Source organism: Myotis yumanensis, unplaced genomic scaffold, assembly GCF_028538775.1.
Source record: "Myotis yumanensis isolate MYYU_CA2020_CCGP unplaced genomic scaffold, mMyoYum1.0.hap1 SCAF_17, whole genome shotgun sequence".
NCBI classification, from domain to species: domain Eukaryota; kingdom Metazoa; phylum Chordata; class Mammalia; order Chiroptera; family Vespertilionidae; genus Myotis; species Myotis yumanensis.
Window position 1 is genome coordinate 24,732,441 of NW_027223768.1, and position 26,046 is coordinate 24,758,486.

Genomic DNA, 26,046 nt, shown 5'->3' on the forward strand with positions numbered 1-26,046 from the left:
ATATGTGGTTGCATATCCAGTTGTAAGTCTCACTGGAAATTAGTACATTAGCTTTCTGCTTTTACGTGTCATTCTTGGGAGATCTGCTAATCTAGGTCTGCTCCTGATTAATAAATCCATTCTCTCTGTATTGACTAAGTGGGAGCTGAACTTACAAAACTGAGAGTCAAACCCTGGACCATGTTAGATGTACCAAGGTAATGATTTCCTCCCCCACCCTAATCAGTGTCTTAGCTCTCTCAGTAACATTAGTCTTCCCAGCCCCAGTCTGATCTAATTAGTACAAGGTTTAACTGCCCCCGAGCACTTTTCTTTTCTATGGTTCTTGCCACATCTCTCCTTTTGTTATATACTTGGTATCCAGGTTCACATTTGAAATACAAATTCATCATAAATTTCAGACTGTGTTTCTAACTGAATCCTTTGTAGCTTGATTGATATTGTGGTCTTCTTCACCACTTTAGAGCTAGATTTCTGGGCAACGAATTGGATTACTTTTTTTTGAGGACTCCACAGATGAATAGCATTCCATTTTGTGAGTTAAACATTTTGGGCTGGTCTCTCCCACTGCAACAAGCTTCAGAGCTGCTCCTGGGCCTCCCAGACTTGCTGACGCCATTAGCGGAGTTGCCCACCTGGATCTACTCTGATAGTGATCAGAGATGCTGCATTTGTCATGTTGGGGTCTTTTTTTTTTAAACTCTACACCCCAAATTGTCTACATGGTTTTATGATCTACTAAACTTTAAAAGTATCCCTTTAAATAACAATTAATATATATTCAAAAAATAATTATATTCCAATAAGTCTATAAAAAATTTCAGGTTAACAATAGAAATTACTTTAAAATTTTTTATTTATTTTAATCATAACAGACATTCCTATTTTAAACATTTTTCTTTTCTTCTAAGAGGGAAGTGAGGCAGCAAATGTGGTTTAATGCACATGCTCAGAGGGTTAGTCAAAGAGCCCTCCTAGAAGTGTGTTTTGAACCAGAGTTTGACACAAGGTATAGATATGCACTGGTGAAAAAGAAGTGGTCAGAAAAAAAGGGAACGAGGACCAATTATGCACTGGGGAGCCATGTCAGAAGGAGGGGGAATGGATGCCAACAACAAAAAAGATGTCCATTGCAGGAGAGTGAAGTGGCCACTTGGCTGGAATGGGAAGACATGTTGGGGAGCAGGGATTGGTAAAGTTCTGAGATGGAGATTCACAGCCTTGCTACCCCTGTTTTGCCTGGGATATTGTGCTAGATCCTAAAGGGAAACTAAATAAGTGAAAGAGACAGCGCTGGACCTATAGGAATTTACAATCTTGCTGATGAGACAGGGCAACAGGAAGTAGAGGAGCAGCTTTGGAAGGCAGTGAGAGGGGCTTGGCTATTACATGGTGTGTGAGGGGAGGAACCTTGGAGAGTCTGATGTGTCACCTGCCTCTCTCATCCACTCAGGAGGCAGAAGTCTGGGCTGGGAAAGATCAAACCAAGTGTGTGGCTACATTTCAAATATCAGGTTTTGTAGCGATAGCTAATCAATTAGCAAAAGAGTTCCCCCCTGCCCCCCAGAACTATTTTGAACCACTTTAGAGAAAGAAAAAAAAGGCTGTCTAAAATCTTCTGTCCACAATGAACAATTAATGGAAAATCACTGGTTTGCTTTTGCAAACAGTACTGAGTATCAGTAACTTCAGGCTGTTTTCCAACTTTATAGTAAATCTTTATACTAAAACCAATTTCGGAAGCTATTTGGTCCACCGACATTTTCAGTGGAAAGATGATATGGGTAGACCGGAATAATAACATTTTCTTTTTTACACCAAAATATTAGCAAGGTACTCATGGCTCCACTTGGATACTGTCATTTTCAAAAATAAAGGAAAGATAATAAGTTGCTTATGGAAACATTTTGAATTATATTTAAAATAGTGTAGCTTTATAATAGTTAAACTGGTAAATAATTCAAGTTTTGCCTATAGTGTATCAGTTTAGCTCCATCTTGGATCATACCTAAGAGAGAAAGTTTCCAGATTCTTGCTGGCTATCTTCTAAGTCTTCCGGTAGCTGTTTGGTCTTACGTTGCAGGAATGTCGATTTTATTTCTTCCCTTTCTTTTTCTTCTTCTTGTCATCTGCCTTGCTGCTGCTTCCAGACTGTTCTGTGAATTCCATCGTCTCCACTGGCATTGCCATGGGAGGCCTTCGGAGGTCCTTGGTTTCCTGGGGTGACCTCTGAGGCATATTTAAATGCCTTACAACATTCCAGGGCTTATAAGGGCTTTGACCCACCTGGATCGGTGGTAGGTCTCGGAAAGGCACCAGCACAAACACGACAGGAACCCTGAGGCCTGGTGTCAGACTGGGTGGTGATTGTCTACTTGTCACTGGCGGGGACTGTCCCGGAAAGGCACTGATGAAAGGGTAGCTTTCTAAAGCTGCCTGAGCGGCTCCGTGCGGATCCTCCTTTGCCTGGGGCAGAACATCGGTGAAGTAAGGTTTCACTCCTGTGATGGCATTGATCTCATATGCATTGTGCCTGTCCGCCAGTGCTCTCCCAGTTAAAATGGGTTGGAAAACAGTCGATCCCAAGACACCGCTCACAAAGCTGTTGAGGAGAAAATGCCAGATGCCGCCACTTATTGGGCTCAAAGTGACCTTCGGCCAGAGACTCGCTAGGCTCCGGAGAGCTTCGCGGTTCCAGGCCGAGGCAGGAAAGTCAGGGTCAGTATGATAGAGCTGAGAGAAGTAGATGCTAAGAGTGACATCTGGGTACGTCGTCAGGAAATTGTACATCTTGCTGATGCAGCAGTGGTCAGCTTCATTACAGGGCGAGTGGTTGGAATACAGAATGATGTGCCGGATGCCGTCGTTGTTGTATATGGCCCAGTCAAAATAACCATTCGTCTCAAACAGCATCGATTCTGGATGGGTATTGTTCGTCGTGCAACTGCTCGCATGGCCCTTTTGCACCAGGCCTCCAGTAGAAGTTTTCAGTTCGTAAAACGTGAGGTGCTTTGTTTGAGGATAGGTGGGTCCATAAGGGAATCCAAAAATCTGATAAAATTCTGTGTGGGAAACTCTTGCTTCTTCGCCTGTCCGAATATGGTAAGGACAGTTAGCGCACTCTAGAGAGAAGCTTAGCCAGTAATAAGGTTTTACTATTGTCCCACGATTTGCTAGGTGTTCCTCATATAATGGCTCCATTGCTAGTTTTGTCGTCTCCTGGCTGGAATCCTAAACAAGGAAGAGAGAATATATGTAAAACCAGTGCAGGAAGAACTAAAGACAGCGCATTTATTTACTGAGTCATATTTTTCTTTAAAGCAGGTGGTGTGATAACCATGGTAGCATTTTGAGTCTAAACGATAATGATATACATCCATAGATTAGAAAGCTCAGGATTCAGCTTTACTGAGACTCCTAAGGAGGGGAGGAGGCAAAAGAGAAAGGCTTTATACATTACCAGTTTCATAGATTCTGAGGCAGTAGAGCAAATGGGTTAACGGTGCAAGTTCTAGAAACAGACTTGTTGCAAATCAGGGCCCTGCCACTTACCAGCTTAGTGATTTTTGGCAAGTTATTTAACATCTGGGAGTTTCCTTGTCTGTAAAATGAGGCTCAGAATAGTTCCTACCCCATAAGGTTATCTTGAGGGTTGAATGATATATAAATATGCAAAGCTTTATGATGGGCCCAACACATAGTAAGGTCTCAATAAACACTTAGCTCTCAATACTAATAGTACAAGTCCTAGGGTTCCTAGACGATTCTTGTTTAGGAAAGTCCAAAGAAATAAACAGGGGTTTTGCATTTGTTTGTAATGTTTTTGGTCTCTTTTCCAAATATGATAGTGTCTAGCATATCATGTAGAGGTGTTGCGTGTGCTTGCGTCTCAAATCAGCTATTTCTTCTAATCATCCTATATAATAAAAGGCTAATATGCAAATCGACTGGAAGGCAAAACTACCAGTGGCTATAATGTGCACTGACCACCAGGGGGCAGATGCTCAATGCAGGAGCTGTTCCTGGGTGGTCAATGTGCTCCCACAGGGGGAGTGCTGCTCAGCCAGAAGCCCTGAGCTGGGTTCACGGCTGGTGACTGCAGCAGCAGTGGTGGGAGCCTGTCCCGCCTCTGCGGCAGCGCTAAGGACATCTGACTGCCAGCTTAGACATCTCTTGAGGGCTCCCAGACTGTGAGAGGGCGCAGGCTGGGCTGAGGGCCACCCCGCCCCCCCCCCCCCCCCCCCCCAGTGCACGAATTTCGTGCACCTGGCCTCTAGTTGACAATATGTTGGAAGTGGTTATCCTTTTGGGAATATGATCATGGAATTTATTTACTTGCTAGAGACTTCTTGTAGAAGTGCCAGGTGAGTATTCTTTGGGTCATGGATATGCATTCATCAACATTTGAGAGTTTTATTTCCAGTGGGTGGGTCTTGTTAGAGTAATTTAGAAACTTTACTATTCTAAAAGCAATAGGGTTCATAGGATATTTCAGATAGTTTCTGGGATGTTAAAACTGAACTGTTAAGATCTTTAAGTAATTATTTTTCCTTTAAAAATATTTCTTCAGTTATCATTATTCCAAAGCAACAACATAGGCATTATAATATAGTTTAAAAGTATTGTAAAATAACTTTTTATTATATAAGTATTACATGTTTCTTGTAGAGTTTTTATAATACAGATACATAAAGGAAAAATAAAAACTCATGCCAGTTTGTATCAGTTTCCATTTCCATTGCCATTGACAGCTCTATTCCCCCAGTCTTTTTGGTATATGTGCTTGTTATGCCAACAAAAATAAAACCATGTTTTTTATTTTGCTTTTTCACTTAGTATTGTGTCATGAACATTTTCCTATGTTATTAACATTCTTCAAAAAGCACAGTATCCACGCCTAATTAGTGTCTTATTACATAACTATAGCATTCAGGTTCTTGTCTCTTGTTGTTATTATAAGTAACACTTTGATGAATATTTCTTTAAATAAATCGTTCATATATCTGACTCTTTTCTTTAATGTAGATCACTAGAAGTCATATGACTAGATCAAACTCTCTCACATCACTTCCTAGGAGGAGAATTACGTTCCCAGATCCCCTCAGTCAGTGCTGTATTTGATCTCCAGGCTGAAACCTGCAGAGTTCCTTATATAATCCCATCTTGGGCAGAAAATATTTTAGGGCCTCAATCCAGCTCTAGATGGAATGTGACTTTACTCATGTCACCATCATCCTAATGGCTAGCCTCTCGGCAGTAACCCTGGGCACCACACCCATCATACTCCAGACTCCTCCTAACCTCTGTCCTGTCACCTTAGTCCGCAGGATTGAGGGTTGCCTCAGTTTCCTCCGGAGCATTGCATTTTCCCGCTGGAACTGAGTCCCTGCCCTGAGGCTTCCTTGACCTTGCACAGCTTTTCCTCGGGGCCCTGGACTCTTTCTGCTTAACCCTTGGCCACAGGCGGACCACCTGGGACCTGACACCATCTCACCCTGATCCTGAGCGCTGTTTTCTCCCAGCATCCCTGCTCTCTCGGTCTTACCCATGGGACTGGGTCTCTCTGAATATCCAAACGTGCTGAAACCAAGCCCAAAGCCTCTCTCTCTTTTGACTCTTGTGCCCTGGATCTGGCCTGCCATTGGGTGGCACACCTGATATCCGGGTTACTACTCAAATTACAATTTCAAGTCACCCATAGAAAACTTACAGATTGATTTGGCTAAAATATTATGGAAGCTGTACCAAGAGGCCCTTTTCTGCTTTTTTTGGGGGGGTGGGGGTGGGGGTGGGGAGAGGGGGTGGTGAGTAGAGTTAACTCTATATAATGGTCCCAGAATTCCCTTTTGGGATGCAGAGGTCTTTGTATCTTTCAAGATAAAGGCAGCCTGGAAACCCCAGCACTCCCTCCTTTGCACTCTTCCTCTCCTAAGGCTATGTTAGCAGCGGATGGCACATCATTACTCTCTGTGAGGAGGCCTGAGGACTGGCGGCCTTCCTGGGTAATGGAGGGAGCTCTGGAGTCTCCTTCTTGCTGATGGCGAACTCTTCGGTGTCACCCGACCCTGACTCCCTACTGGCAAGGTCTTCACTTTTTCAGTCTTCGTTTGGGATTCTTTTTTGATCTCTCTCATCTGAAGGGGAGCAGGAGAGAACTCCTGGCCCCTTTGAACTCTGGCACAATTGGTGGTTCATATCAATTAGCCATTGAGCACAGACTGTCTTGTATCGTTAACTTTTGGTGTCTGTCCTTTCATTCTCCCCTCATCAGGCAGAGACAGGCTCTGGTTAGCCCAGGACCTACCTCAGGAACCTGGATTGGTCACAGGCAGGTTGGCTGACTTGTTTCCCAGCATCCTGTGTCCCTATCACCTAGTCCAGTGATGGCGAACCTATGACACGCGTGTCAGAGGTGACACGCAAACTCATTTTTTGGGTTGATTTTTCTTTGTTAAATGGCATTTAAATATATAAAATAAATATCAAAAATATAAATCTTTGTTTTGCTATGGTTGCAAATATCAAAAAATTTCTATATGTGACACGGCACCAGAGTTAAGTTAGGGTTTTTCAAATTGCTGACACGCTGAGCTCAAAAGGTTCGCCATCGCTGACCTAGTCCTTTTCTTTCTTTTTTTAAAAAGTAAATCTTTATATGGAGTTGGGGGGGGGGGGGTGAGAAGAGATAAACCAAAGGACTTATGTACTTAATATGCATAAGCCCATGGACACGGGCAATAGGGTAGTGAAGACCTGGGCTGGGTGGGTAGGGGCTAGGAGGAAGGGGGTCAAGGGGGAGGGGAATGGGAGATACCTGTAATACTATCAACAATAAAAATATATTAAAAATAAATTAAATCTTTATTGTTGAAAGTATTACATATGTTCCCCTTCCCCCCCTCCCTCTTGACCCCTTCTAGCCCGCCCCCCGCCCCCTGCCCCAGGCCTTCACCACCCTATCGTCTGTGTCCACACCTGGTCCTTTTCCTTCTGGTTTGTGCTTCCAAACGCAGATCTATGGGCAGTGAGGAGCAGGGAGCTGCATAACCAGCTCTGTTATCCGGTTGTGAGTGGCCCCTGGACTGCGGCCGTGGGAGGACGGCTTGCCTTACTTTAACAGAAATGAGACAATCTGCTGTCTTTTCACCAGCTAGGATTAGCGAGTGCTGCTACAGCACAGTTTGCCCTGGAGTAATGGGAGAATGGAGTTTGCCTTTCCCAATCTGTGCGCAATCTGTTAGCAGCTAAAAACAAACGTTAGCAATTCTAATTACCGTCATTTTGTCTCCAGGCTTGGATCGCACCCCAGGTGTTCTGGGAGATGGTTCATTTTCTTCTTTTTTCCCTCTTTAAATTCGAGGCCTCGTTTCAAATAGCTTCAGACGACGGTTGTACTGTAAAGATCCACCTTCTGTATCGGTTCAGGACTCTCTTGCGCTGCTGTGTGTCTGTTAGTTCACTTGAACTTTGCTGTCCCAAGTTAGAAAGAACTCGCTGAGGTGTGGCTGCTTCTAAGAACCCTGTTGAATTGGTGCCATGGCAACGTTTGCAAAGTAGCTACTGCTAGGATACAGCTCTGACACTTAGTACTTTATTTGCATTTCAAACCACCTGTTCCAAAGATGAAAATATACATGAACACATATTCCAGCCTGGATGGAAGTGTAACATCTGACGGCTTAAATGAACTGTTGGGCTCCCCGCCCCCCCCCCCCCCCCCCGGCGCCCCCAAGGCTGTTAGAATCAAGTTCTGAGGTCATGCTGCTCAGCACCTTTGTCCCGATCTAGTATAGGTTCCAGGCTTGGTGTCTGGACAAGATTTGTTGGTTCTGTGGCCTGTGGAGGCTCCAGGGCCTCCGTAAAAGGCTTCCCCTTCAGAGAGAGGGAGGCACCTGTGAGAGGAAGCAGAGACTTGACTTCCCCAAAGGGAGGCACTTTCTGCTAACAGACCCACAGTCCCCGAAGGGGGAGCTCTTTATTTTGTCCAAACCTGGGTTAGATGTACTAGCGGCTCTTTGGCCTTAGGAGTACCCTAATTAAGTTAATAGCAATGTACCTACCTATATAGTTTAAGTTTAAAAAATTTGGCTCTCCAAAGAAATTTCAGTCATTGTACTGTTGATATTAGGCTCTGTTGACTAATGAGTTTGCCGACCACTGGCCTAGCCATTTCCTTCCCCTTCCATGTTCCCTGGGAGGCTCTTGCTGTTGGTATGTGCGTGGTTCCCTCCAGTTGAAGACACAGTTATGGCCCTTTTTCTGCGGCTGATGGGAGAGCCACTCGTCCTTGTCTGTTCCCTCCCCTGCCCCCTTCATCTCCACACCGTCTCCTAGGACACTCGACATGTGGATCGTTATGATTACACCCTTGGATATTCCCTTTTCTCTCCCTCAGGCCACTTGAGCGAGTGAGCGATGGTCACTACTATGTATGGATACTGCTCTGACAATTCCCATCCGGGTGGTGGCAGCACCTAGAAGGCTTCCTGCAGCAACCTCCCTAAGTCTTCCTTGTCTCTTAGACTTCGTCTCCACAACAGCAACAGGCCTTCCTCCTCCAGAGGGCGCCTTCTAGCCTGTCTGTTTTATGTTGATCTCCATGCCTTTATTTTTTCTCTTTCTTTCTTGATTAAGGTATTACATATGTGTCCTTATCCCCCCATTGCCTCCCTCCCACCCCCCTGATCTCCATGCCTTTTAAGGGTCTCTAGTGTATTTGTTAACTCCTCAGCTACTTATTTTTCGTTACGTTTTCCTTCAGGCTCTCTTCTGTACACGTTCACTCTATTGCATCCCACTCCTTCCCAACCATTTGCAATGATCACGCCTTTACTGTTCCCATGTCTTCCAATCTCATAGTATCTCTTAACTCAATTAACTTGTAAATATTAAACCAAAAGCTGATCCTCAAAGTTCACCTTTTATTTAACCTTAATAAATGATATTCCATTTAAAACTATTAACTTAAAAATAAGCCTGTATCCACTAGTATCTTTACCAATTACATTTTAGGGTGATTTTAGATGTAGGCAACTCCAAGTAGCCACCATTAAAAAAATAGCTCTATTAAGGTATAATTGCCAAATAAAAACTGTATATTGTTAAGGTGTACAACTACATCTTCTGATATATTTACACATAGTGAAATGATCACAGCAATCATTCTAACTAACATATCCATCACCTCATAGAGTTGTCCTTTTAGGGTGTGTGTGTGAACATGTAAGATCTAACCCCTTAGCAAATTTCAAGTATTCAATACAGTATTGTTAATGTAGTCATCATACTCTACATTAGGTCTCCAGAACGTATTCATCTTGTGTAACTGAAACTTTATACCCTTTGACCAACACCACTCCCCTCTCCCCTCCCCCAACTCCTGGCAACCACCATTCTACTCTAGGCTTCTATGAGTATGACTATTTTAAACTCCACATATAAATGAGATCATGCAGTTTTTATCTGTTACTGGTTTTTACACTTGGCATACTATTCTCCAGGTTCATCCATGTTGTTGCAAATGGCAGCGTTTCCTTTTTCAGGCTGAGTAATATTCCATTGTATGTATATACCACATTTGCTTGGTCCATTCATCTGTCAGTGTCATTTTGGTTGTTTCCATATCTTGACTGTTGTGAATAACGGTGCAATGACTATGGGAGTGCAGATATCTCTTTGAGATCCTGATTACAATTCTTTTGGGAAAATACCTGGAAGTGGGCTTGCTAAACCATATTGTAGTTCTGTTTTAAATTTTTTGAGAAAACGCCATACTGTTTTCCATAATGGCTTCACCAGCTACATCCCCACTAACAGTGTACAAGGGTTTGCTTTTCCATGGCCTCAACAATACTTTTGTCTTTTTTATATTGGCCACTCTTGCAGATGTGAGGTGATATCTCATGGTGGTGTTGATTTGCATCCCTCATGATTAGTGATACTTGAGCACCTTTTTATATCCCTGTAGGCCATTTGTATGTCTTCTTTTGAGCAATGTCTAATCAAGTTATTTGCCCTTTTTAAAATCAGTTTTTGTGTGTGCTTTCCCCCCCTATTGAGTCGTATGAGTTCCTTATATACCTTGGCTCTTACCCCTTATCAGATATGTTGTTTGCAAATATTTTCTGCCACTCTGTAGGTTGCCTTTTCACTATGTTAAATTTCATTTGCTATGTATATATATTGCCATATATATTCTCACTTGTCTACTTTTGTTTTTGATGCCTGAGCTTTTGGTGTATATAATTCACGTAGCAGTAACAAACTAGATGAAACTGATGAAAAAGAGCAATCACAAAATAAAGACCTGCAGAGAACTCAGTAGATTTCATGAAGCTCACTAAGGACTTCATGGGAAAGATGGGATAAGATAAATGTTAGTGTGAGGGGAAAGGGAGAGCTTGAAGCTTTGGGTCATAAGCCGAATGGCCACAGGGTGGCAGTACAGTCTTAACAGCAAGGACACTGGTGGATGACCCGTAGTTTGCTGAAACCACAGACTTTCGAATCTCTCCATGTTGTTTTCCCCCATTATCCTAGGGAAACGAAAACAGATGTTTAGACTCAAAGTTAACTCCTTAACTTGAGCTGAGGGAAAGTGCAGGGTGGAGGCAGCATCTTTATTCCCAAAGGTATAAATAATCTAAAAAAGGTTTCAAACGATCTGAGGGGAAGAACCAATTTAGTTTCCAAACCACTAATTTTGTAAAATTAAATGAAAATGATTTTATAGGGGAAAAAAATCAACAAAAAATACATAGAAAACATGAGCCCATTAAAAAAATTAGCTCAACAGATAAATGTATATGCAATTTCATAATTACATTTCAACAGTTATCTATTTTTGTGAAGCACATTGTTTAGTTCAGCTGGCTCTTTTTCTTTTTTTTTCATAGAAGGATTTTCTCAATGAAGGAAGCAGTGTGTTGCTTTATGTTCTGACTTAAGCTCCTTAATCTGTGAGCTATTCTAGAACCTTCTTCTATACAAGATTTAAACTCTAAATCACATTTTCTGATATAGATCATACAGGGTCATCTCTTATTTCTATAAAAATTTTTAAATAGTTACTTTTATTTTCTGTGCTTATCTTGCTCACACTGGTAGCAAGTATGGCTGGGCCCTGGTTCACAGACTTGGCTTTGAGTGATATTGCTTTCATGTCCTTCTACCCCATTTAAGTCACTATTAGAGAGTGATTTTACTTCCTAAATTAACTAAATTTTATTTATGTTAATTCCTCTAGCTAGCTTATATACAGATGGTGAAGAACTTAAATGAGAATATCATTTGTTGAACCGATGAACATTTACTGAATGCCTGCTCTGTGCCAAAAATTTTATATGCCTCATATCCCGAAGAGCCAGGTATTATTACAATTTCCATTATTACAATTTCCATTTAGAGGTTAAGAGTGTTTAATATTTAAGATAACATAGCTAGTAACTGGTAGAGCTGGGATTTGAACCCAGAGCACATTAGAACTCTTTTTCTTTATACCGTGATCCACCCATCACATCCTACTTTTTGAGCAAATAGAAAATAATTTCAAATTTGTGACCTAGTCTTAAGATAAATGGGAAAAATAATATTTTAAAAGTGAGACAATGATAAAATCAAGAAAGAGAAGAAAATGTAGAAAAATGATAAGATGATAAGTATGTAGGGGGAAACAGCTGAACATCTTTCTGGCAAGAGGGAAGAATTAAAACATCGACTTCAATGAGGTATAATTTACATATAAAATACACCTACTTTAAGCGTACAGTGTTTTGAGTTTTGACAAATGTATGTTCTCATGTTACCACCATTGCAATAAAAATATAGAACATTTCCATCAACCCTAAATTTCCCCTGGGTCCCTTCCTTTCCCGTGAATCACCCTCCCACATGGCCTTAGGGAAGTGCTATCTTTTTGCTGTTACTGTAGATTACATGTGTTTTTTCCAAAGTGTCACATAAATGGAATCATAAAGTACTAGTATACTTTGGCACTTTTCGCTTATTTCTCAGGATAATGTTTTTGAGATTCACCCATGTGACTGTAGCTATCAGTTGTCTGTTCCTTTTTGATATTGAATAACACTTCATTGTATAGCTGTGCTATAATTTATCTATTCATCTGTTCATGGACTTTTGTGTTGTTTCTAGTTTGGGGCCATGATGAAAAACCTGTGAACGTGTGCAAGCCTTTGTGTAGACACATGCTTCCATTTCTCTTGGACAAATACTTCGGACTGGAATTGCTAGATTGTATAGCAAATGCTTCTCACCTTCTAGGAACTTTTCAGGTGGTTCCGAACAGGTCTCCCTAAGCTGTGTCACTTCGGCATCTGAATTATTTTGAGCTGAAGGCGATGGAGACCCTGCGGGATCACAGGAAACTTTTTTATACCTCCCTTAGAGAACTTAAATTAGGGGCCTTTCCCATAGTAAGAATTATGACCAGAGATAACTTCTTATGACCTATGTAGAGGGCAGGGAACACATCTCATTCCTGAACATCTGCTCTTATCATCCTGTGAATAGCCTCCCTCCCCTCTGAAGCCCCAAGGCGCCTGACCTCATCCTTCGCTCAAAATGTCATATACCCTCCTTTTACCTCTCTGTCTCTGAATTTCTTATATATGTGGCTCTCTGACTCACTCATGTATGTCAGGTTCCCATACATGAGTATGTAATTACATTTGGTAATTTTCTCTTGTTAATCTAATCTGTGTCATGTAGGTTTAAGTAATAGACCAGCTGAAAGAAGGGTAGAAGAACATTTCTTCCTCCTTAAAACTGCCAAATTGTTTTTAATAGTTATTTGTTATTTTATGTTTCCATTAGCAACATAAAGGTATGGAAAGATATTCCAGTTGCTCATATCCTTGCCAACACTTGGTATTGTCAGTGACAGGTATTTAATTGATCAATTTTAGAAAAACAAGTTTCTTTCAAGCTTGTCATCTGATGGGGAAGGAGTGAACATTGGATGGGATTCTGCAGTACTTCTGTTTCTTCATTTAGATAACTAATCCCCAATAAATGTTCAAGGTTACCATCCTTATCAACAAATTTCATATTTAAGTTATCGATGCTTTCAGCTCCTTTTGTCTCAGTCTCTTTCAAATGAAGTCATTAACAGTGCTGAAATCAGTGCTGAGCTGAGTTTAGTTCAATTTTGTCCCTCAATTAAGACAGAATATGTGGAAGCTGAGAGAAAATATTATGGGCCTAGAGGATATGGTGAGCTCTGAAAATCCTCCAAGTAGAAACTGCCATTATCTCTTGAAACATTTATGTTGACCCTTCTCATTTATTCTATGACTTTTAATTTTCAAGGTCACCATACTTATCAACAAATTTCATATTTAAGTTATTGATGCTTTCAGCTCCTGTTGTGATTCCTAGTATTCATTTTTAAAAAATACGTTTTTATTGATTTTACAGAGAGAGTAAAGGAGAGGGAGAGAGAGAAACATTGATCGGTTGCCTCCTGCACTCACCCCAACGGGGGACCAAACGCAAAACCTGGGCATGTGCCCTGGCCGGGATTGAACCTACAACCTTTTGGTGCATAGGATGATGCTCAATCAACTGACAGACGCCATTATTTAATTCTCAGTGCTGTATTCCTGGTATTTTCTCTGGGACAATCATCTTGTTCTCTACTTTCCTCTACAGATCTGTTAGTCTACTCTTTAACCCACTTACTGAGTTATTGAAATCAATGAATATATTTATCCTTTATAGTTTTATTTTATGTCTGTATTTTCCTCCATTTTTATATTTTTGGTTTTTACAAAATCTTTAATTATTTCAATGTTATCATATAGTCTGCAACAAATCTATTAGCTAACGTTCTTGGAGGCTTAACTTTCCTTCCAGTTATTCCTCCTACTCTTGCTGATGGTGGATTGTTCCTTTGGGTGCTGTAAAGTGTTGTTTTTGAAGTCATGCTTGGTGGGGATTCTGTGTGGCCTGCACAGAAGCATGTCTCTCTAGAGCGAAGGTTCTCAATCTTTTCTGCACATTAGAACTACCTAGTGAGCTTTTAAAAATTAGGGCGGCAGGTTGAGCCCCAGATCAGTTAACTCAGATACCCCAGGTGTGAGACTGAGGCATTACTGTTTTTAAAGCTCCAGAGTCAAGGCTGAGAATCACTGCTCTCGAGAGAATTTGACTTTAATTTTTACAGGCACTGTGAGTGTGTTTCCAACCCTGGATCACTTTCATAGCTATTTCTCAGGTCTGGGTTCCCGAACTACATAGGTAATATAATTTTTTTAACAGTAAAAAAATATTTTTAATAGAGAATCGCAACAAAGCCAATTTGGTTCTTTTTGTTTGTTTTCCCCTCAACATTTTTGAGGAATAATTGACAACTATAAGTGTATATAGTTAAAGTATAAAGTGTGATGGTTTTATATACGTATAAATCGTGGAATGATTACTAAGAACAAGTATTTTAATGCACCTTACATATTTAACTTTTTTATTTTTATTTTTTGTGGTGAGAATGCTTAAGATCTACTCTCAGCAACTTTCATGTATATAACAAATACACAATACCACATATAACAAATACACAATGCCATATTTTTAATAGCTGTACATTAGATCTGTAGAATTTATAAGTTTGTACCCTTTGACCACATCTTCCTATTTTTCCCTTTCCCTAACCCTTCATAACCACCACTCTATTTTGTTTCTATGAAATCAGCTTAAAAAATATATATTCCACATATAAATAATACCTTGCAATATTTATCCTTCTCTGTCTGGCTTATTTCACTTGGCATAATGCCCTGCAGTTTCATCATGCTGTTTTTTATGGATGAATAGTATTCCATTATATATATGTGTATATGTGTATATGTAAGAGATAGATAGATAGCATTTGTTGCCTGTGCTTTTGGTATTCTTCCCCAAAAAATTATTGCTAAGATCAATGTCAAGGAGCTTTTCCTATATGTTTTCTTTTAGGAGTCTTATGGTTTCAGGTTTTATAGTGAAGTCTTTAATCTATTTGGCTTAACTTTTATGTGTTATGAAAACTAGGGGTCCAGGTTCATTGCATCTGAATATTCAGTTTCCCCGATACTATTTGTTGAAGAGACTATCCGTCCCTACTATGAATTCCTGTTGTCCTTGTCAAAGATTAGTTGACTGTATATGCATAGCTTTATTTCTGAGCTTTCTATTCTGTTCCATTGCTCTATGTGCCAGTACCACACTCTTTTGATTACTACAGCTTTGTAATACAGCTTGAAATCAGGAAGTGTGATATCTCCAGCTTCATTTTCTTTCATGGATGGCTTTGGATATTCAGGATCTTTTTTGGTTCCATACAAATTTTAGGACAGCATTTTCTATTTCTATGAAAAATGCCATTGGAATTTTGATAGGGATTGCATTGAATTTATAGATCACTTTGGGTAGTATAGACATTTTAACAATATTAATTCTTCCAATCTAACAGCATGGGATGTCTTGCCACTTATTTGTGTTTTCTTCAATTTCTTGCTTCAGTGTCCAGGTTTTTCAATTTCTTGGTTAAAATTTATTCCTAAATATTTCATTGTTTTTGATGCTATTGTAAATGGGATTGCTTTCTTAATTTCTTCAGAGAGTTCGTTGTTAGTGTATAGAAATGCATATGACTTGTATGTTTGTTTTTTAAATATATTTTTATTTATTATTTTTTAATCCTCACCCGAGGATATTTTTCCATTGATTTTTAGAGAGAGTGGAAGAGAGGGAAAGACAGAGAGAAATATTGATGTGAGAGAAACACATTGACTGGTTGCCTCCTGCATGCACCCTGACCAGGACCAGGGCCTGGGAGGAGCCTGCAGCCAAGATATGTGTCTTTGACAGGAATCGAACCTGGGACCCTTCTGTTGGCAGGCTGACGCTCTATCTACTGAGCCAAACCAGCCAGGTCATGTATGCTGATCTTGTACTTGTAATTTTACTGAATTTATTTATTAGTTATAATAGGTTTTGGTGTAGAGTCTTTAGGTTCTTTTGTATATAGATCGTGTCATCTGCAAACAGAGGTAATTTTACTTCTTCACTTCCAATTTGGATATCTTTTACTTATTTTTCTTGCCTAATTGCTGTGTCTAAGACTTCCAGTACTATGTTAAATGGAAGTGGGAGAGTGGGCATGCTTGTTTTGTTTCTGATCTTAGAGGAAAGGCCTTTAACTCTTCACTGTTGAGTATGATATTAGCTGAGGGCTTGTCATATATGGCCTTCATTATGTTGAGATGCATTCTTTCTCTACCTAATTTGTTGAGAGTTTTATCATGAAAGGATGTTGAATTTTGTCAAATACCTTTTCTGCATCTATTGAAATGATCGTATGATTTTCATCCTTCATTCTGTTAATATTGTGTATCACATTTATTGATCTGTGTATATTGAACCATCCTAGCATCCCAGGGATAAATCCCACTTGGTCATGGTGTCAGACCTTTTTAATGTGCTCTGGAATTCACGTTTGTTGAGAATTTCACATCTGTGTTTATCAGGGATACTGGCCTGTAATTTTCTTTTCCTGTAGTGTCCTGGTCTGGCTTTGGTATTAAGATAATGCTGGCCTTATAAAATGAGTTTGGAAGTTCCTCTCTCTTCAATTAGGTAATGGAAATTTGAATCTTCTGCTTGGGGAGTGCTCCCCCAAACATCTATGTTGAGATAGACAGCTTCCTTGTCATCTCTTTTTACTGAGAGACCAGCCATGTGAGGGCTTATGGGGGCTGGAAGGGACTTGTTCCATGTCACACTGAGCAAACCCAAGGCTTCGTCATCTGTTTCCACAGGACTATAAAATCCCAAGCTTCTTTACCAGTATCAACACAGCCTACATGTCAGTGCCAGGGTAACATATCTGTGTTGACGTTCTTCTCCGGTTTTGGTTTTAGAATTTCCCTTACTTCCCTGTGAATCAGCTATATTTTTGAATCTTTGTTATATTTCACCCCCCCAATTCTAGGTTTTTCTATGTACTTAGATTACAGTATTGCTGAAAATACAAGTCTTGCCATGACTGGGAGTCTGTAGCTTCATGGCCCTGTCATGCCCTTGAATTCATCCTCCTGTTCCCAATGTCTGCCCGAACCAAGTATGAGCTTGCTGTGTCTTTGGACATGGTGCATTGGGGTTGCAAGCATCCACCTGGCAGACAGACATCTGGAGCTAGTATGCGTTTCCCTGGACTGTGCCTGGCCTGGTCTTGGCTTTGTCTTGCTCCAGCTGGTCTGTGTTGCCAAGGTCCCAGCATACTTTGAATTCCAACCTACCTGAATTATGTCAATTTCTATTCTTTTTCTTCTGTTTCCAAGTCTCTGTCTTCTGAACTTAAGTTGCCAAACTGAAATCTGGTTTCAGTTTATTTTCTGGATTCATCTTTCCACAAAGGACTCTATCCCTGATTTGAGAGTTTGTAGTGTGGTTTATAACAATGTGGGAATGGGTCCAACTCAGGATTCAGATTTCTAAGATGCCCAGATGATCTTAACAAAAAGCTTCTAACTTTCCACTTCATTTAAAAGAACACTCAGTTTATTGAGTATGTGAATTTGAAAGATTTTCTATTGCATGTTGATAATATATAGTATTAATCAAGGTTAGACATTGAATTACTAATTTTGTCAAAAGGAGGAGTTTACAGTTGAGAATATGGTACATACTTTGGTTTACTTTTATTTGCTTAATTGTGAGAAGCCATCTCCCTGTATACCAAATACAACCATCTGTGTGGGATTGTGGCTGGTCTAGTCCATACACCCTTTTACTTGGAGACCTCGTAGAAAACTGAGATTGGTAAAAACTGTTCAGAGAACTCTTGTGAGTATCGAATGGAGCATTTATCCTAATTTTACTGCCACCATATCATGATCGGTGAATTTAATTTTCATTGGTTTATATCAGGCTTACTTCCAAAAGGGATTTGAGGTGATATTATTGTCTGCTGACTGGCAACATTAAAAAGTATTATTTCTGTATTACTGAACAGTAGGCCCTGTGAAGACAGGGACCCAGCTCCTCTGTTCACCTGCTGCGTTATTAGCACCGAGGGCCATTCATGGCCTATGGCTGCAGTCTCGGAATAAATGAATGAATTGCTGAATGGTAATCTTCATGCTAGCTTTACGAGATTTTCTATATCACCTATGTTTCTTGTACTGTTGGTGAGTTGAGAAGCTATTTTGAATCTCTTTTCAAAAGAGCAAGATTCTTTAAAAAGAAGATGTTGTGATGTTTGAAAGGGCATGATGATTTCCTAAGGCTTTTGATTTTGGAGAAGTTTTTAGCTTGGTCAGGACCCGGGCCTGACACTGGCTATTTATCTGAACAACAGCAGGAGTAGAGGAGAGCATTTGCAAGGGTGAGGCGAGAGGCCTCCTGTCACTGTCAGCCCTCCTTTACGAGCCCAAGACAGTTCCAGAAATGGCCGGGCTGGGACACTCGCCATATTGACATTTCTCGTTTTTAAGTGGAAAGACCGGGAGACTTCAGTCCCAAAGTGGACAGAAGAGCCTTTATATACAGGTCGTTAGCACATTATAGAGATGAAAGGCTAAACCCATAATTTGCCCCTGGCCCCTCCTGCCCTTAGGCTGTTAGTGGCAAGTTGCCTTAGCACAGCTGAAGACAGAGTCTTTCCTTTGGAGAACCTTGTTTCTTTCCATGTAAATTATAATTATAATCTGAAAGTACACCAATGTTTGATTTAAATATTTTTATATTTACATTTATATTTATATTTATACATAGTTTATATATTTAAAACCTCATTTCAAGAACTTGATTTAAAGCAATAGCAATGGACGAAAAGTATAAAGTAGAGAACACCCTAAATTGGCTTGGAATATTTAACATTTGAAACATTCAACATTTCTTCAAGAACTTTGTTTGTTAATAACAATGATTCTTTTTAAAAATTATTTATTATTTTTTTATTTTTAGAGAGAGAGAGAAACATGGATTTGTTGTTCCACTTATTTATGCATTTATTGGTTGATTTTTGTGTGTGTTTTAATCTTTATTGTTGAGTTTATTACTCACCAAGATATCCCTCTTTCCCCCCCTCATTACCACCTCCCCCCACCCCATTCCTGCCCCACCCCAGACCTTTGCTACCCTATTGTCTGTGTCCATAGGTAATGCATATATGCTTATAAGATCTTTGTTTAATCTCTTTCCACCCCCCAACCCCCTTCCCTCTGAGAATCGTCAGTCTGTTCCATTTCCATGACTCTGATTCTATTTTATTCACCAGTTTATTCTGTTTATTAGATTTCTTATTCGTTTATTTGATTTCTAGATTCAATTATTAATAGGTATGTATTTGTTGCCATTTTGTTGTTTATATTTTTGATCTTTTTCTTCTTCCTCCTCCTCCTATTAAAGACTACTCTTCAACATTTCATATAATATTGGTTTGGTGATGATGCACTCCTTTAGCTTTTTCATATCTGTGAAGCTCTTTATCTGACCTTTAATTCTAAATATTATCTCTTTGTCTTTAGCCCTTGGCATTTTAATTATGATGTGTCTTGGTGTGGTCCTCTTTGGATTCCTCTTGTTTGGGACTCTCTGTGATTCCTGGACTTGTAAGTCTGTTTCTTTCACCAGGTAGGGGAAGTTTTTGTCATTATTTCTTCAAAGGGGTTTTCAATATCTTGCTCTCTCTCTTCTTTTGGCACCCTCATAATGCAAGTGTTGGTACACTTGAAATTGTCCCAGAGGCTCCTTACACTATTTTTATATTTTTGGATTCTTTTTTCTTTTTGCTCTTCTGGTTGGGTGTTTTTTGCTTCCTGATATTTTAAGTCATTGATTTGATTCTCAGAATCCTCTACTCTGCTGTTGAATTCCTCTATACTATTCTTTATTTCAGTCAGTGTATACTTAATTTCTGACTGGTCCTTTTTAAATTTTTTTGGCGATTTCTAGTAGATTTTTGAGTAACCTTATAACTGTGGTTTAGAACTCTATATCCACAGTAGTTTGCTTTCTTTCATTTCTTTCCTTTGTGACATGTTTCTTTGTCTCTTCATTTTTTGCTGCTTTCCTGTGTTTATTTCTATGTATTGGGTAGAGTTGCTATGTCTCCTTGAGTTGGTAGAGTGGCATTGTGTAGTAGGTGTTCTATAGGGCCCAGTGGCTCAGCCTCTCCAGGCACCTGAGCTGGGAGCTCTAAGTGCACCCCTTTGTGGGCTGTGAACACAGTCTTATTGTAGTTGAGACTTGCAGTTGGTGTCACTGGGAGGAATTGACTTCCAGGTCAATTGGCTGTGAGGACCAGCAGTGACTACAGTGGGAGAACTGCTGTGCAGGAGACACCCCTATGGAGCAGGACTTGCTTCAGTGGGGCTTTGGTGCTCACTGAGTCTGCCCCTTGAGTGTGTTGTTTATGAATATGTAGAGTTGTAATCTGGTATCGTCTGACACTGACCACTGGGTACACTGGCTCTTGGTCTCCAGGGAGTTGCAAAGTCAGCCACTGCCTGGGGCTACCCAGTGGCAGCTATAGAGAGATCAACAGATTCCTCCTCTTTGTAGCAAGTTTGGAAGTGCCCAGATGAGACCCAGCTATAAAGCAAGGCAGGCTTGTGCTGGTGGCAGATCTTGGGCCTTTTATTGATAGGTTTGGGGCTCCCTGACCCAGCTGCAGCTTGCTTGAGAGATTTTAGCCTGAGCAAGGACAGGCCATTCATATGCAAAAGCCGCTGCACACAGCTTGGGTGGGGTTATAAATTGGATGAGGGAGGATCTTAGGGAATCACCAGGGCCAGAGAAAACAGAAATAGCTGCCAGTCAGCCCTGTGACCAGGGAGGTTCCAGAATAATGGGACCAATAGGAACAATAATACCTGCGAACCCCTCCTCTGGGAGAAAGCTGCCCTGAGTTCCTAACCCATACCAGACAATCCAGTTCCTGCTCATGTGTGTGTGTGTTCCCCAGAGCCTCACCCTGGTGCTGGTGCTCAGAGGAAGCAGGATCTTGTAAGTTCAGTTTGGGTGCCAGCCTTTTAAGAGGAACAGCTGGGTCTCCAGCAGCCTCTGTGTCACTGAGCTCTAATCTTCACTGGTTTTTACAGCCCATAGTTCTTACTGCCCATAGGGACTTCTTTTCCTAACTCTGGAAACCTAGGCTGGGGGGTCTGGTGTGGGGCTGGGAAACCTTGCTCCTCCGGGCGGCCTCTGCAGAGATGATCTCCCTCCTGATTAAAAAAGCAGCACACATGGGTGCCAGACCAGCTCATTTCATGCCTCCGCACCTCCTACCAGTCTCATTGTGCTTTCTTCTTTACTTCTATAGTTGTAGGACTTCATTCAACCAGCTTTCCAGTGGTTCTGTATGATGATTGTTCTGTGTTTTAGTTGTAGTTTTGATGTGGTCGTGGGATGCAGCGAGTGCAGGCATTTATCTACACAGCCATCTTCAAAATCTCTCAGTGATTGATTCTTGTGTGTGCCCTGACCGGAGATCAAACTCAGAACCTTGGCGTGTCGGGAGGATGCTCTAACCAACTGAGCTACCCAGCCAGGGCCAATAACATTGATTCTTAAGTTTAGTATAAAACCTGGAAAAGAAATCAACTCTCTGAATATGAGTCAGCAATGCCATCTAGTGCTTACTACCTTGATTTACGATTGGAAGTGCCCACAAGGGACACGGGAGACTAAGAAATCCTACTCTATATTCAGTGACTTACATGTTAAGACTTTAGGTTTATATGATTAGAAAGGGTTTTCCTTTTAATTTAAACATGGCAAAGACTACAGTTTTCTTCAAGGCCTCCTTAGTGTTGAATTTTTAAAAACATATAGTAACATTAAAAACCACAGTTATAATTTCATAAAATTACTTGAAATCTTGTAGCAGCAGCTCTCTAATTGTTCTAATGAAACCTGGGATTATAGGTTAAATTAGGGACATCTATAACATAAATAGGGTAAGCAGATGTAAATAAGCAAAAGAATGACAAGAATATGATCAGGTAATAGTTTTGTTTCCTCCATACTTAGTCTGTGGTAACACAGTAATTTTGTGATCCTTAATATATCTGCTACTTTAAAATGTTCTTTCCACCAGTTAACAAATACTGATGGTTTCAATCAGAAAAAGCCTACATACTCATTAATTTTAAGCTTATAATAGGTAAATGTATGGGATCTTTGAGATTTCTAGGATAATTATATTTTAAAATCTCAGCACTTGTAAGAATATCCACTTGATTCTTATTTTACTTTACCAATACATGTTAGTCTAGAGCAGCGGTTCTCAACCTTTGGGGGTCGAATGACCCTTTCGGGGGTTGAATGACCCTTTTAGAAGGGTCGCCTAAGACCATCGGAAAACACATATATAATTATATATTGTTTTGTGATTAATCACTATGTTTAATTATGTTCAATTTGTAACAATGAAAACACACCCTGCATATCAGATATTTACATTACAGTTCATAACAGTAGCAAAATTACAGTTATGAAGAAGCAACAAAAATAATTTTATGGTTGGGGGTCACCACAACATGAGGAACTGAATTAAAGGGTCGAGGCATTAGGAAGGTTGAGAACCACTGGTCTAGAGGTTAACAATAATCACCATCTAGGCCAGTTTGATCAGTCCTTTGGTAATTCTAAGACTCACATTGAAGCTCCTTGGAAATAGTTCACAAGTTGCTCTTTTCCCCCTATTTGTTATGTCATGCCAAATCAATATTATCTTCAGAAATTATAACTTTTTATTATATTACCCTTTTGTGTAGCTTTCTTTTTCTAATTTTTGAAAGTAATATATGCTTATGATAAAAATTTCAAACATTAATTATCCTCTATAAACCCAGCCCCTGGAAATATTCACTATTAATAGCTCAGTGTACTATTTTTAGTTGTATTTGTTCATGAAAACCTTTCCTCTTTCCAGTGGAGCAGAGGTAGGGGTGCTCGATCTTAATTTTCTCCGGTGGCACTTTCTTCCAAGGAATTTGCTGGCAATTTGTTTTCCAGCTCTGCTAAGGTAACTGGTAATTTATTACCATGGTCGGGAAATTTGCATTTTCACTTCAGTTATTTCTGTTCCTGTCTTTCTGTGATGTTTAATTTCTTAGGAGCTGGACAACAACATGTATTTGTGCAGTGCTGTGCCAATTTCCTAGCATGTCCGGATGTGTGTCAGCCTGCATAAAAAGGTTAGGAAAGGTTGACGTTTTGCCTAAGTTAGCTAATATGTGGCACAGCTGTCCTTTGAACCCCTCTGATTACACGTCCTAAGAAGAACTCATCTGGTCCCATGACCTCAAGTCCTACCTAAATTCTGATGATTTTCAAATTTGTATTTCCAGCCCTGACTTCTCCCTTGAGCTTTGGACTTGTATATCCTACTGTCTTTTTAAATTTATTTAAATAACATCCCTAATTCAATGGCATCCTAAACTTGACTGAGCAATAAAGAGTATCCTTGCCCAGCCTGAGAGGCTCAGTGATTGATCCCCAGTGTGGGGCGAGTAGGAGGCAGCCGATTGATGATTCTCTCTTCCTCTCTGAAATCAATAAAAATATATTTTTTAAAAAGAGCATCCTTGATGTCCCTACCTCTATCTTGTTTCTTTCAAGCTCTTTTCCATCTTACCTAATGGCATTGGCCACTCATTTGCTCATGCAGAATTCTTAGAATAATTCTCAATTTCTCTCTTCCTCAAACTTGATATCAAATCCATCAGCAAGTGCTAAATCTAACTAGATTTCACCAATTTTACCTTCATCTCTTACCTGGGCTACAATAACTGCCTCCTAACTGGTTGTCCTGCTTCTACTCTGTCCCCATTTCCTTGTTTTATTTCTTTGTTATACTTAACAGTATCTGATATTATTTGTTTATGGGTTTATTGCCTGTCTTACTTCCTTTTGAATGTAAGCTCTGTAAGGCAGAAACTTGTCTTGCTATCACTGAATCCTCAGGGCCTAGAACACTGCTGCCAACAGGGTTTCATGTTGAATGATTCATGAAGGAATGAACAAGTGAATGAATGAAAGGAAGAAATCTGGTGTTCTTCCAGAAGTCGGGGATTTGGGAAAATTACTCCTTTGCTGGTTTTCCTAGGGCTCTTTTTAGAAAGTGTCAAAAGACTTTTATGTAGTAATGTATTCTTGAGATTGATATTAGAGTCTTATAGTCTTAAATTTATGGGATCATTTGGGTCTTGCTGCCTGCATCTTGTGCTTTCTGAGATCTTTCTGAGAAATTTTTCGTGGAAGCCTGAGGAGGAAACCAATCATCATGTTTTCTGGCAGAGGCCCGGCCTAATAAATGAATGGGAAGGCCCTTTTGCTGGTTGAGAGAGGCATTCAGTATGCACTTTCACAGTGATATAAAAGAGAAAACAGAGAAGTGAATGAAAAACATCCTTATTTGCTTTGGATTATCCTTTCTCCAATGAGGTTAACTTTGAATAGAGAGGAAATTGATATTGGGCTGATTAATACATTTTTGAAACTGGGAACTTAAAATGAAGTTCTAAGGATCCTGAAATACTGTATTTTTAAAAATCAATGACTCTATAAGAAATGCAGCCAAAACCGGTTTGGCTCAGTGGATAGAGCGTCGGCCTGCGGACTAAAGGGTCCCAGGTTCGATTCCGGTCAAAGGCATGTACCTGGGTTGCGGGCACATTCCCAGTAGGGGATGTGCAGGAGGCGGCTGATCGATGTTTCTCTCTCATCGATGTTTCTAACTCTCTATCTCTCTCCCTTCCTCTCTGTAAAAAGTCAATAAAATATATTAAAAAAAAAAAAAAAAGAAATGCAGAATGAAATGATGGAAGGGTCATGCTAAATCTGGTTTAATGGAAAAGATATATTTTTTTTACTAGCATGACTTGGACTTTGATTCTACTCTTGCCAATAGCTGGCCACCGGTCCTTGGGCACGTCACGTCACTCCGGGAATCTAGGTTTGTTATCTCTGCTGGAGGTTTAGGATGATCATATGAAGTGAATCCTGAGGAAGAATTCTTATAAGAATAAAGCACAACACAAATATAATGTATTATCCTGATTATCATTATCTTACCCTTCCAGTGTGAGGTCTTCATTCTCTTGCTCTTTTCAACTTTGGGGTTCTGGGACTCCAATGGCTATGAATATCTGAGATCTGAACTCAGAGTTTCATGGCACAACTCAAAATAGTTTTAAATGACTTTTCTGGGAAATTTTTGCTAGTTTGTTTAATTGGTTATGTATGTGTATCTGGGACCAACAACAATAAAAACACCACTTATCACCACTTATGTAGTACCATCATTGAAGCTTTATTATAAATTTGTGAGCATCTTCTTGGACCTCAGATATGAAGTTTTCTTTGGCTCTATCAGGGGAGAGAGAATGAAGGCTTTCAAGCCTTTAAAAGCAATTACAGGCTCAAGTTTCTGAGAAAATCATGCGTGCCAGGAATGGCACCTCTGCAATGATCTGTTCGTGACTTTTTTAAACTGCTTTTTTTTTTAAAGCCAGACTATTGATGCATTTTAATACCATTAGTATTTCTTAAGTAAAATTAGTTTAGCAGTGTTATTAATTTTTCTTCAAATGCAAGGCAGGAAAATGAGCCTGAAGCAGTATTATTGCATGTGTTTAAATAACTCTCATTTCCAGATATTAGAAGGCATGTTTTTAAGTGTTCTGGAGAAAAGTAATTTTTTCAAGTCCAAGCAGATTGATTTGTTTTAGAAATACTGAAGATGCAATATGTGAATCATATTTGGACTTTCAAGCAGGATATTAAACCTCACAGTGAAAGAGGTTCCATGGTTATTAAGGCCCAAGGAGAGGGTTGTGAAGCCAGGAGACAGAGACTGCAGCCCACTTGGAGAAGGACATGATATAGGAATGGAAACACTGAATAAAAAACTTTAAAACCATTCTTTCTTGATGTTATTTTATCCCTTGAAGGCAGACAGATCATTACAATTAAAATCGCATTTAAAATCTTCACTATAAAAATATGTTACCTAATAAAATGAATCTTGAATCAGTCACA

The 26,046-nt window shown here is 39.9% G+C and overlaps 2 protein-coding genes across 2 annotated transcripts in view; one reads left to right on the forward strand and one right to left on the reverse strand.

Moving 5' to 3' along the window:
* RGL1 (ral guanine nucleotide dissociation stimulator like 1) overlaps positions 1-26,046 on the forward strand; it is a 220,481-nt gene that overhangs the window by 7,679 nt on the left and 186,756 nt on the right. The gene's annotated exons all lie outside the window — the stretch shown is intronic.
* APOBEC4 (apolipoprotein B mRNA editing enzyme catalytic polypeptide like 4) lies at positions 880-7,482 on the reverse strand. The gene is made up of 2 exons (XM_070396131.1): positions 7,275-7,482; positions 880-3,231 (listed from the first exon to the last, which is right to left on the reverse strand). Exons 1-2 carry the CDS (start codon positions 7,278-7,280, stop codon positions 2,095-2,097), a joined length of 1,143 nt encoding a protein of 380 aa, XP_070252232.1. The 5' UTR covers positions 7,281-7,482; the 3' UTR covers positions 880-2,094.